Source organism: Monodon monoceros, unplaced genomic scaffold (genome assembly GCF_005190385.1).
Source record: "Monodon monoceros isolate NGI ecotype Baffin Bay Population unplaced genomic scaffold, NGI_Narwhal_1 Super_Scaffold_13, whole genome shotgun sequence".
Lineage (NCBI taxonomy): Eukaryota > Metazoa > Chordata > Mammalia > Artiodactyla > Monodontidae > Monodon > Monodon monoceros.
This window is the reverse complement of record NW_021703769.1, coordinates 26,183,360-26,195,343: the sequence shown is the minus strand read 5'-3', so window position 1 is coordinate 26,195,343 and position 11,984 is coordinate 26,183,360. Positions and strand designations below refer to the sequence as shown.

The following is an 11,984-nucleotide window of genomic DNA, read 5'->3' as shown; positions in this document are numbered from 1 at the left end:
CCGCGGCATGTTGGACCTTCCCAGACCAGGGATTGAACCTGTGTCCCCTGCATTGGCAGGCGGATTCTTAATCACTGCACCACCATGGAAGTCCCCCGTTTTCTACTTTTTAAAAGTGCATACATGTATTTAAGTACATAAACAAAACACATAAGAGCAGAGTCATTATCTTTCTCATCCATGGTCTGTCCCCCTCCCCCCCAGGACGTTTGGTCATGTCTGGAAACATTTGGGCTGTCACAAATGGGGAAGGGGGTTGTTACTGGCATCTAGTGGATTAAATCCAGAAATGCTGTTCAACATTCTACTATGCACAAAACAGACCCCACAACAAAGAACTTCAGGACCTAGATGTCAATAGTGCTGAGGCCAAGAAGCCAGCCCTGTGTAGCCCAGCGCCCAGCACAATCTTGCTGAATGAATGAATGGAGAGATGATGGTGGTCTGAACTGGCTGGTAGCAGTGGGACTACAGAGACACAGTAGGATTCCCGTACATTTTGGAGGTGTGTCCAGCAGAATTTAAGGCGACAGTCCCTCTCTTTCCAGGAGGAGATGTGCTCTGCCCTTGCCTGGCCCTGGGCACATCTCACTCATCTGCGGCCTCCAGCTGTGCCCTCCAGCCCCACTTGCCGCCCCCTCAATTTTCGAACTCCTCTGAGCTGCCAGGAAGCCTGCAAGGAGTAAGGCAGTCTGGTTCCTGCAGGCAAGGAACTTTGCTTGGCGTTTGAATCGCCAGGGGCCTGCGGAGCGGAAACCGCAGACCACAGAAGGGCCGGGAAGGCTTGGGACGCGGTGTGGGGAGGGGCCCGGGCTAGGAGGTGGCGATTGGAAGGGTGGGGAATGCTTGGGGGAGGAGGAGTGGATTTAGAATGCTGTGAGAATGATGAGGGTGGGATTAGGATCCTCCTGAAAGGGTTTAGAATCCTTTGATAGGTGCCATCAGAAACCCTGGAAGGCAGGGATGGAATATTTGGATGGGCCGGATTAGAATCCTGGGGGGCGGATTAAAATCCTATGGGAACAGGTTGGGATCGCTCAGGAGAGAGATTAGAATCCCTAGGATTAGGGTAATAAATCCTGAGGGCTGGGTTAGAATCTTTTCAAGAAAAGGGTTAGGGGCTTCCCTGGTGGCGCAGTGGTTGACAGTCCGCCTGCCGATGCAGGGAACACGGGTTCGTGACCCGGTCCGGGAAGATCCCACATGCCGCGGAGCGGCTGGGCCCGTGAGCCATGGCCGCTGAGCCTGCGCGTCCGGAGACTGTGCTCCGCAACGGGAGAGGCCACAGCAGTGAGAGGCCCGCGTACCGGGAGAAAAAAAAAAAAAAGAAAAATGAAAAGGGTTAGTATCCTTCCGTTGGCAGGATTAAAATCCTGGGGGCAGAATTAGAAATCTCCGGTAGGCGAGGTTAAAATTCCTTCAGATGTGAGATTCAAAATCCTTTGGGGCAGAATTAAGATCTCAGGAGGAGGAGATGAGGTGTTGGGGTTCTCGGAAGGGTGGGGTTTAGAATCCTTTAGGGCAGGATTAGGGCGATGGGAGGCAACGTTAGAATACATTGGGGGAGGTGTTAGGTTATTTGGGGGTTAGGACCTTTGAAGGGCCGGTTAAAATTCTTGGGGGCGGGGTTATTATCCCTCAGGGACAAGGTTAGGATTCTTGGGGGCAGGGTTAGAAACCTTGGATGGGCGGTGTTTAAAAAAATCCTTAGGCAGCGGGATTAGGATTTTAGGAGGTGGGGACAGAGATTAGAGTCCCTGGGGTGAGGTTAGAATCTTCGGGGGCGGGTTTAAGACACTTGGGGGCGGGGTTAGCATCACTCCGGGCGCGGCTAAGGAGCCCAGATGGCCTGTGGGCGACACCGCGTCCCTGGTTCAACCCCGGGCGCACCGCCGGGAACTAGAAGCAAGTGGGAGGGACGCGGACAGTCCAGCACGAGAGGGGCCCCATAAGACGCGCGGCCCCGAAGCCCCTCGGAGCGCAGCCCCAGCCTCTTCTCGAAAGTCAGTCCATTTTCCCTAGGGCACGAGCGCCCGGGACGCCGGGGGCTGCCGAGCTGGGGGGGCGCTCGAGCTGCGAGGATCCGGGCTGCCCACGGGACGAGGAGCGGGCGCCCAGGTGAGTGCAGCGCACACGGGTTCGGGGACAGCGGCCCGTGACCCTCGGCCTGAGGGTCTTCGGGCTGCGGAGGGAACCCGGGGTGGTGAGCCGCGTAGGTTGGGTTGCCCGGAAAAGGGACCTTCGTGGGAGCGGCGGACAGGAGGTGGGATGCGGGGGCCGACCCGCGGGGGAGGGTGCCCAGATGAACAGCGGAATTGCCTGGCGGCGAGCCTGGGAAAGCTGTAGGGTGACTTTGTGCCTGAGCCGCCACTTCTCTGGGCAGTCCAGGTTCCCCTTTTGCAAAAGGAAAAAAAAAAAAAAAAAAGGCTTCACGGAGCCCGGGAGGGGAAGGCCCTTACGGTTCCTGGTGGGGGTGGGTGACCGTCACGGTCACGGCGGGTTGGCAGCCATAGTGGGGAAGGGGACAGCTGGCCGTAGGCGTGACGGTGCGAGCCCAGGCAGGGCTGCAGCTGGGTCAGCTCGCTGAGCCCCCTCCTCCTCCCAGCTAGGCCCTGATCCCCAGGGGGTCTAGGTCAAACCCCAAAACCTCCTGGACAGACAACAGGATGTGTGGCCCCTGACTTTCCTCCTTGTGAGACCTTGGACAAGTCACTCTCCCTCCCTAAATTCCAATTTCCTCATCTGCCAAAGAGGGCTACTAAGTCTTTCTTCCAAGGCTGCAGTGAGCTAGAATATGTTAGAGGTCATGTAAGTGACAGTTTAGTGTAGTGGTTGGGTAAAGGGTTTCTGGGAGCAACCTGCCTGTTGGACCTTGGGCAGCGGATTTAGCCTTTCTGTGCCTCCATTTCCACAACTGTAGAATGTGGATAATTAAAATGTGGCTCCTTCATAGGGTTGTTTTGAAGATTAGATTGAGTTGCTGAAGGAACGCTCTTAGAGAACTGACAGGTCTAATTGGTTAATACGGGTTAACTATTGTCATAGCTATTACAGCCTAGCCCGGTGGTTCTCATATTTTAGCGGAACAACAGAATCATCTAGAAGGCTTGTTAAAACACAGATTTCTGGGTCTTGACCCCAGAGTTCATGACTCCGTAAATCTGGCACCGGACCCCAAGAATTTGCATTCCCAGGTGATACTGATGCTGCCTGTCCCGGGGACACACTTTGAGGACCACTTTGGCCATCACAGAGAAAGCCCTCAATAGATACTGGTTCTCTTCACTGCTTTATTTTCACTATCCTTTTTTTTTGAAGGGGGTGAGGTTAAAATACAGAAAAATGAAGAGAATAATATACTAAATATCCCAGGAACCCACCACCCAGAATTAACAAATGTTCACATTTTGTCCTGTTTGCTTCAGTTTTTTAAAACATCAAATTACTAAAAGTAACAGTTAAAATTGAAGCCTCCCCCACCTTGTATCCCTCTCAGTTCTGTTTCTCTTCCTCCCCAGAGGCAACCTCTGTCATGAATTACAGTGCTTCCTGTCTGTGCCTTTAAAAAATGTATTACATATATGTGGGTACATAAACAATACATAAAATTGTTTTTCGTGTTTTAAGGATCTACATATATGCTATATAACTGTGCGATTCTTCTGCAGTTTCATTTTCCCTTGCCTTCTTATCATTAAGTTGTCAGGGTCTAGCCAGGATAAGAAACAGAGCTCTAGTTTATTCCTTCTAAGTGGAGGATCCCAGCAGGGGACCATCCTACCTTACTTCTCATTCCCCTGGTGATGAACATACAAGTTATTCCATGGGTTCACGACAACACACAATACTGCTGGGGCCAGCCTGGATGTGTGGTCTTGGGTGCATGTACAGGTGTTTCTAGGGGAAAACACCAAGAGGCTGGATGGCTCTCCCGAGGGGCAGCTTTTGCGTATGAGGAGGACTGAGGCGTGAAAGGGTCACCCAGGGAGTCTGGGGCAGAGAAGAGAGAAGAAAGAATCTGGCTCTGCTGACCTTCCAGCTCTTTCTAGACCCAGGGCCACTGTCGCCTGTTCTCTACTGCAGGAGGGCAAAAATCTTCATTTGTCTCGTTCACTATGACTGACGCTTAGTAGATGCTGAAGCAGTGGAAGCATGAATCTTTTGTTGTTGTTTGGTTTTTGTTTGTTTTTTTGACCGCACTTCGCAGCTTGTGGGATCTCAGTTCTCCGACCAGGGATTGAACCCCGGCCACAGCAGTGAAAGCACTGAGTCAGGGAATTCAGGGAGTCAGGGACGGTCCACTGGACCATCAGGGAATTCCTGGAAGCATGAATCTTTTAAAAAAAATTTTGGATAACAAACATTTTAGCTTATTTTTATAGTCTTTTTTGTGCACATTTTATTTAACATAATTAGTAAAATGCTGCATATGCAATTTTTATCCCACTTGTTTACTTAGTATTACATTGTAAGCATTTTTCCATGTCATTAAAACATCCTCGATTTCTGAATGGCTGAATAATATTCCACTGTTTGGAGGCACCATAATTTGTTTAACCATCCTAGCAAAGCACTTTTGTGTAGTTTGTAATTTTTAAAACTATTCTTAGATGAACTTCACATAACATTATAAAGTTAACCATTTTAAAGTGAACAATGCAGTGGCATTTAGCACATTCACAGTGCTGTGCAATCAGCACCTCTGTGTAGTTCCAAAACATTTTCATCATCCCAGAAGGAAACGCCATACGTTAAGCAGTTACTCTGTTCCTCCTTCCTCTCAGCCCTTGGCAGCCACCAACCTGCTTTTTTGTATCGCTGGATTAATTTATTCTGGGTATTTCATGTAAACGGAATCACACAAAGCCACACCTTTTGTGACTGGCTTCTTTCACTTAACGTAATGTTTTCAAGGTTCATCCAGTTAAATACTGACACATTTAATTCCTTTTATGGCTGAATAGTATTTCATTGTATGTATACGTTACAATTTGTTTATCCATTCATCTATAGATGGAAATTCAGGTTGTTTCCACGTTTTGACTATTGTGAATGGTGCTGCTATGAGCATGCATGTACATATATTTGAGCACCTGTTTTCAATTCCCTTGGGTATATACTTAGGAGTTGAATTTCTGGGTCATATGGTAATTCCATGTTTAACTTTTGAGGAATCGCCAGACTGTATTCCACTACTTTATATTCCCATCAGCAATGTACAAGAGTTCCAATTTCTCCACATTGTGGCCAACACTTGCTATTTTCCTTTTTAAAAAATTATTATTAGAGGGCTCCCCTGGTGGCGCAGTGGTTGAGAGTCCGCCTGCCGATGCAGGGGACACGGGTTCGTGCCCCGGTCCGGGAAGATCCCACATGCCGCGGAGCGGCTGGGCCCGTGAGCCATGGCCGCTGAGCCTGCGCGTCCGGAGCCTGTGCTCCGCAACGGGAGAGGCCACAACAGTGAGAGGCCCGCGTACCGCAAAAAAAAAAAAAAAAAATTATTATTAGAGCCATCCTAATGGGCGTGGGAAGCATGAATCTTAATCTCACCCCAATCAGGATGCTCTGTGGGGCCCCTTACCCCAGAGGGTGAGGAGAAAGTTGTCTGCATTCAACGGACTGGTCAGGGCTTGGACTTTAAACTATTTTAGAAGTTAAGTCCCATGAGGGCACAGACATGTCTGTCTCCTAAACTACTGTATCTCTAACACCTGGCACATAGTAGGGCCTCTCAAAAATACGGAATTGAGGGACGTTGAACAGTCCCTCCCTCCCTTGCCTAGGAGGTATTTCAGCAAGTAGGTGTATTTCAATTGACCCCACAAAGTGATTCTTTTTAAATTAGTTGCTAACATTTAAAGTCGAGAGAGATCACATAAACCTGGATTTCTGTCTTCTCTTGAAAAACTGGAGGAGCTGACAGTCCTGGGACTAGAACCCCAAGGTTCTAGACCAATCTCCTGTGCTCCTCTGCTATTGACTCATGGTAGCATTGGTGATGCTGAATGGGGCTGCCCTGTAGACTGCCCCCGAGCTGTCCGGTTTGCAGCACCCTTGCCCAGACCACCTTCCCCATGTGGATGGCCCTGTGGGCCCCTATAGCCACTTGAGTTTTCAAGCCCAGCCCTCCAATCATGACAAGGCCTCCCTTTAAATAGAAAAGAAATGTCAGGCCCAGAGAGGGTAAGTAACTTTCCCAAAGTTACACACAAAGTTAGTAGTACAATCTCTCTTAGCCTCTGTCTTTCTAAGCAAACCCTCACAGCACATTTTTGTTAAGTCTTTATTGAGTTTGTTACAATCTTTGCTTCTGTTTTCATGTTTCCGTTTTTTCGCCACGAGGCATGTGGGATCTTAGCTCCCCAGCCAGGGATTGAACCCGCACTCCCTGCATTGGAAGGCAAAGTCTTAACCACTGGACCGCCAGGGAAGTCCCCCCTCACAGCATTTTGATCCCCATCCCATTTCTCCGGTTTCCTCCACCCCAGGACTGGGAGTTTTAGTGTACTTTCAGAGGCATGGGTAATGATACAGAAGAAACCCTTGCTTGAATGTAAAACGTGCCCTGTTCTTGGCAGTGGCTGCAGCCACACATGCTGCACCCTCTGGATGGCACTGCACTGGGGCTTGCATTCCTAATCCTGCCCTATGACACCTGCCCGAGCTCCCACCATCACCATGAAATCCTTTGGTCCAGGAGACTTAGGTGCAACCAAGAGAATAGGTTGCTCTGCCAGAGCAATGAAGCACAGTAGACAGAGCACAGGAGACCTGAGTTTGAGTGCTGACATTGCCTCGTACAAGTCGTGATGCATCAGGCAAACTCCTTCACTCTCTGAGTCTCAATTTCCTCATCTAAAAAATGGGAATAAGAATACTGCCTCATGATGTGTGCAGAACAGTATTCCTTTGATGTTAACACGCACAAAAAAAGATACTCCATATTTTCTATAGGTATATACGTCTCAGATTGAGTTGCCCCAGAAGCAGACCATAGAAAAGATTTCAAATGCATTTACTACTTAGTTTATTTGGGAGCAGATCCCAGAAAACCCTGGTAGGAGAGTGGGGAAGCAAAACAAGGAGAGAAGGCAGCCAATCAAGGTGTGTTATCAAGCCAGGCCCGCTGTGGGCACCTGGAGCTCATTTCCACTGGGAGCTGATGACCGCACTTGAGAAGCAAAGGAACTGGGGTATTTATCTGCCTGCTCCTGTCAGCCACTGGTCGAGGGCTGCTCCTGAGGGATGGTGATTCTCTAGCACTTCCACTTGCCAAGCTCAAGGGCAGAGCAGGCACCAAGGGCCACAGAGAAATCTCTTAGGCAAAGAGATGCAAGTGCTAGCAGTTGGACGTCCAGCGAGTGTTCGGAAATGGTGAAGCGCTGAGCTATGGGGCAGAGCGCCGACAGCATCTTCTCTGATATAGTACATGTATGCAAACGCACATGCAGAGGCTACCTGGAGGGGGGAGGGGTGGCCGTGGAGAGCCTGTAAAGGGTACCTTACAAGCCTTACTCCAAGGGTGACTTCGATTTTGCTGTATTGTTTTCGATTTTTCTTTTTAAAAATTTTTTGGCCACCCCGCGAAGGCATGCAGGATCTCAGTTCCCCGACCAGGGATCAAACCCGGGTCCCCTGCAGTGGAAGTGTGAAGTCTTAACCACTGGACCACCAGGGAAGTCCTTGTTTTCATTTTTAACAAGGACGGTGTATTGTTTTACTAGGTGATGAAAGGTAATTTTAAAAGCAAAAACACATACCCACCAAAACAGAAAAGAATAGGCTCTGTCAACTATAAAAGAATAAGTGTAAAAGGGTCAGAGGATGTGTTTTTTTGGCTTTGAAGTTTCCATTTACTGAGGACAGATTTGGGGACAGCTGACCTCGGAGCACGTTGGGAGGTTGAAGTGAAAAGTTGTCCCTGGGGTGAACTGGCCACCATGTCCTTTCTGAAGGGGGCCACCTCCACTCAGCTTCAATCAAGGAAAGACTTTGTTCCTCTCCAAGCAGAGATAAACAAACATGGAGAGTCCTTCTCAGTTTAAACACACATTTGTAACTATTGTTTAAATGGGGAAATCTAGGGCACCCTGGCAGCTAAAGGGCACTTTGTTCAATTAGTCAAGAATTTATTGAGCACCTACTGTGTCCTAGTTTTGCACACTAGTATATAGCCATGTACCAAACAATCATTACCCTCATGTATCTTACTTTCTATGGGAGGACAGATGATACATCCACAGGTAACAATAGGTGTGTTAGTTCAGGTCCTTTGAGAAGCAGACTCTCAGAGAGATTAAATGTGTAAGAAATTGATTAGAGGGAATGCCTGTGGGAGAAGCCAGGAGAGGCTAGGAGAGCCATCAGATAGCAGGCACGTCTGACTCCAAATGAAGGAAGGAGGGAGAAAGGAAGAGAACAAGCAAGGAAGGGAAGGTGGAAGTGTCTTAGACTGCAGGGCAGTTCTAAGGAAGGTTGGCAAGGCTGTCAAAGAGCCCTTAGCCAAAGTCTCCTATCAGAGGTCCCCCTGGCACGGGCCTGCCTCAGTATCCCCGCCACACTCAGTCCCTGGCTGGGAGCAGCCCATGGCAACAGTGATGGTCTTCAAAGCACAGCAGCTGGGGCCATTTGTCAATTCTGCTCTCAGTAGAATTGCCACGTTAGGTGGTGGGTAAAGCCATGAAGAATAGAGCTGGGAAGGGGCCAGAAAGTGATGGGAGTTGGGGGCGGAGTTCCTATCTTAGCCAGGGTGATGAGGGAAGACCCCTCTGAGAAAGTGAGATCTGCAAAGAGATCTGCATGAAGAGAAAGAGGCTTTCTGGGTGACGAACATTCCAGAAAGCAGCATGTGCAATGGTCCTGAGGTGGACACATGGTTGGTGAGTTGAAGAGTAGCAAGAGGCTAGTGTGGCTGAAATGGAAAAATCAAGGGAGGGCTGCAGGAGACAGGACTGTGAGGTTGAGGGGATTCCAGGTCATGGAGCCTTGCCAGCCATAGAGGGGAGTTGGGCTTTTACTCCAAGTGAGGTGGCAGCCCCAGGAGGTTCTGAGCAGAGGAGTGACATGACTTGACTTATATTTTTAAAAGGCTCACTTCTGTAAGAGGCAGAATGGGGATTCAAACCCAGCTCTTTCTGGCTTCAAATCCCATCCTATGTTTTCCAAACTTCCCTGCCCCCTGCCTACCTTAAAGATAGTATTATTCTAAGGAGGTTCGCAAGTGCCCTTGAGTTCTGGAGTTGACCAGGTGACCCAGAGGTAACATTGAACATGCTAAAAACTTACTACATGTTTGGAACAAGTGGTTGGAACACATGCATCTCAGAGCCAACCCTCTGGCCAAGTGAGGCAAATGACCAAAGGCCCGAGTTCCTCTTCAGTGTGTTGCTCTGTCACTTGCTTTTGTGTAAACCAGGTCATGACACCCGCCCTCTCTGGGGCTGCTGCTCCCATCTGTAAAACAAAGGTCTCTCCAGTCCCTTCCTGTTTGCGAAGTCAAAGTTTTGAGCTCTTGATCAGAAAGAAGCTGAGGGTCAGAAAAGGGAAGAGATGGGGAGACAGGGGTGACCCCTAAATGTCCATTATGGATAACAGTCACTTGAAGGTTTGGCTGGTTCATTCAGAAGACAGTCAGGGAACTCGAGAAGAGGGAGCTGTAGGGCTCTGCACTCCTGAAAACTCTTCAGGGACTTGGTCCCTCATAGTGAAATGCTTTCTCCCCCACCCCCATGGCTGAGCTATTCAGAGAAGGGAAGTTTCCTCTAACTGGACAGTCTTGAGCCCTGGGCCTCTGGCGGTCTGCCTTCCTAAGCTTCCTGTTTGTGTTAACTCATCCCCCCTCCCCTTTCCCCACTGCAGCTTCTGAGGCTGACCCAGTGAAGTATGAGAGGCAGGAGAGCTGAGTTCTTGTTCTACTTGCCACTGATCACCTGGGGATGCTCTCTGCCGTGGGCCTCCATTTCCCCATCTGACAGGTGGGTTCATAATTCTGGTCCTGCTGACTTCAGCCAAGTATGGTCAGGCCTAGAGAAGGTTGAACACAATATATTCATTCCACAGATATATATGGAAGCCCTTTCTAAGCATGGCTTCAGTGCCGTCATCTTCATGGGGTCCATACTTCACACACCCTCACCTACTCTAATGGGTCTAGTACTCTCTTTACTTTCTTCCATCAAACTTCCTATCAAGGCAGTCTTTCCCGTAAGCCATTAACACTTGAGTATGAATTGCAATCCCTTGTAAGAATTTCCTTTGCACTGGGCAGGACCCTCTGAGGTTTAAGGGAGCAGAAATTTAACTCAAACTGGCTCAAACAGAAGAAGGGGGTTATTGGAAAGTCCACGAGCACATCAACTTCAGGTAGGGCTGGAGAATCTGTATTTCTTCATTTCTTGGCTCTGCTTTGCAACTGCAAGCCTCTTTTCCAGCCAAACGGATGATTCTCACAGGCCAGGATTGAGTCACATGCCCATCTCTACTTCTATTACTGATTGGCCAGACTTGGTCACAGACCCACCCCTACAGCCAGAGGTTGAAGTCAGCTTTACCACAATCCATGGGTTGAGAATGGGGGAAGGGTGGTTCCCAAAGAAAACTGGGGAGCTGTTGTCAAAAGAAGGAGGAGTAGATGCTACTCAGGAAAGAACTATAGCTGTTCCCTTCAGAGAGCTTATCATCCAACATCTCACTTCATATTTGGGGAAACTGAGGCCCAGAGAGAGGCTGGGACTTGCCTGAGGTCACACAGTGAGTCTGTGGCAGAGGTGGGACCAAACTCCAGGGCTTCTCTCCCCCAGCCTTCACAAGCCTCTGCTTGAGCCTAAAAGCTCCTAGAAAACCATCTCCTGCCCGATCCACAGGATGCACAGGCAGGACCTGGGCTTGGCTCTGAGAGTTCAGGAGGCGTCTCTGAGGCCTCCATAGCCAGCACGGTGACCATGGGAAGCAGCCAGGCCAAGCAAGCTGGACTTTCTCATTTCCCTTCCATGCAGCACCTGCAGAAGCTGAGGGAACGAGGAGCTGGTTTCAGGTCCCAGTTCAGCAGTGACCTGAGCAAGTGTCTTTGTCAGGGATCAGCTGTTCTAAGTTAGTCTGGGGCCAGGCAGGCCACTTCTGCCCTCAGAGCCTGGTTTCGAATCAGATTAGACAAGAAACATGTGTTTTCAGAAATTTTAAAAAGGCTTTCACATCTCTGTCCCACAAGCTTGAGAAGCAAGTGCCTTCTATTATACAGGGAAGAAAATGAGGCTCAGAGAGGGGAAGTGACTTACTCAAGGTTACACAGCCAGTCAGTGGCAGAACTGGGATCCAAACCCAAGTATTCAGACCCCAAGTTTGGCCTTCATTCCACTACATTGGTTGGTCTCAAATTTTAGTGTGATAAGAATCTCCTAAAGAATTGTTAGAAATGCAGATTCCAGGCCTACATCCCCAGAAACTCTAGTTCATTCAATCCAGAGTGTGGCCCAGGGATATGCAAGAATCAGTGAGGACTCTTTGGGTACAAGTTGCAGAAATCCAACTCAAACTGGCTTAGGCAAAATTGAGAATTTACTTGCTCGTGAATTAGAAAAATTCTGAGGCTGGAAAGTTTTAGGCATAGCTGGATCCAGGTGTTCAGACATGTCTTCAGGAATCACATTGTCTCCATTGTTCAGCTCTGCTGTCCTTTGTGATGGCTTCACTCAAAGGCAGTCCCTCCATTCATGATGTCAGGACGGCTCCCAAGAGCTCCAGTTTTCTACATCCCTATCTACATCTATACCCACATCTATACCTGCATCCACATCTACATCTATAGCTACATCCACATCTATACCTACATCTACATCCACATCCGCATCTCCATCTATACCTACATCTACATCTATACCTACATCCACATTCACATCCACATCTACATCTACACCCACATCTACACCTACATCCACATCCACATCCACATTCATATCTACATCGACGTCCACATCTATACCTACATC

General features: G+C 48.9%; 2 protein-coding genes across 6 annotated transcripts in view; both read left to right on the top strand.

Annotated features, from left to right (window-relative positions):
* The first annotated feature begins 1,865 nt into the window (after positions 1-1,865).
* The window catches only part of HCK (HCK proto-oncogene, Src family tyrosine kinase), a 38,746-nt gene continuing 28,627 nt past the window's right edge, over positions 1,866-11,984 (top strand). For 2 of the 5 annotated variants that reach the window (XM_029220928.1, XM_029220927.1), the window contains exons 1-2: positions 1,869-2,118; positions 9,859-9,974. In XM_029220928.1, coding sequence (XP_029076761.1) covers positions 9,883-9,974 — 92 coding nt within the window. In that variant the 5' untranslated portion in view covers positions 1,869-2,118; positions 9,859-9,882. Of the gene's footprint in view, positions 2,119-9,858; positions 9,975-11,984 lie in introns of all 5 variants that reach the window. The other 3 variants (XM_029220931.1, XM_029220929.1, XR_003793192.1) reach the window with 2 other exon arrangements.
* The window catches only part of LOC114894372 (dynein heavy chain-like), an 825-nt gene continuing 189 nt past the window's right edge, over positions 11,349-11,984 (top strand). The window contains exon 1 of the mRNA XM_029220932.1: positions 11,349-11,984. This exon is cut by the window's right edge and continues 189 nt beyond it. Coding sequence (XP_029076765.1) covers positions 11,709-11,984 — 276 coding nt within the window. The 5' untranslated portion in view covers positions 11,349-11,708.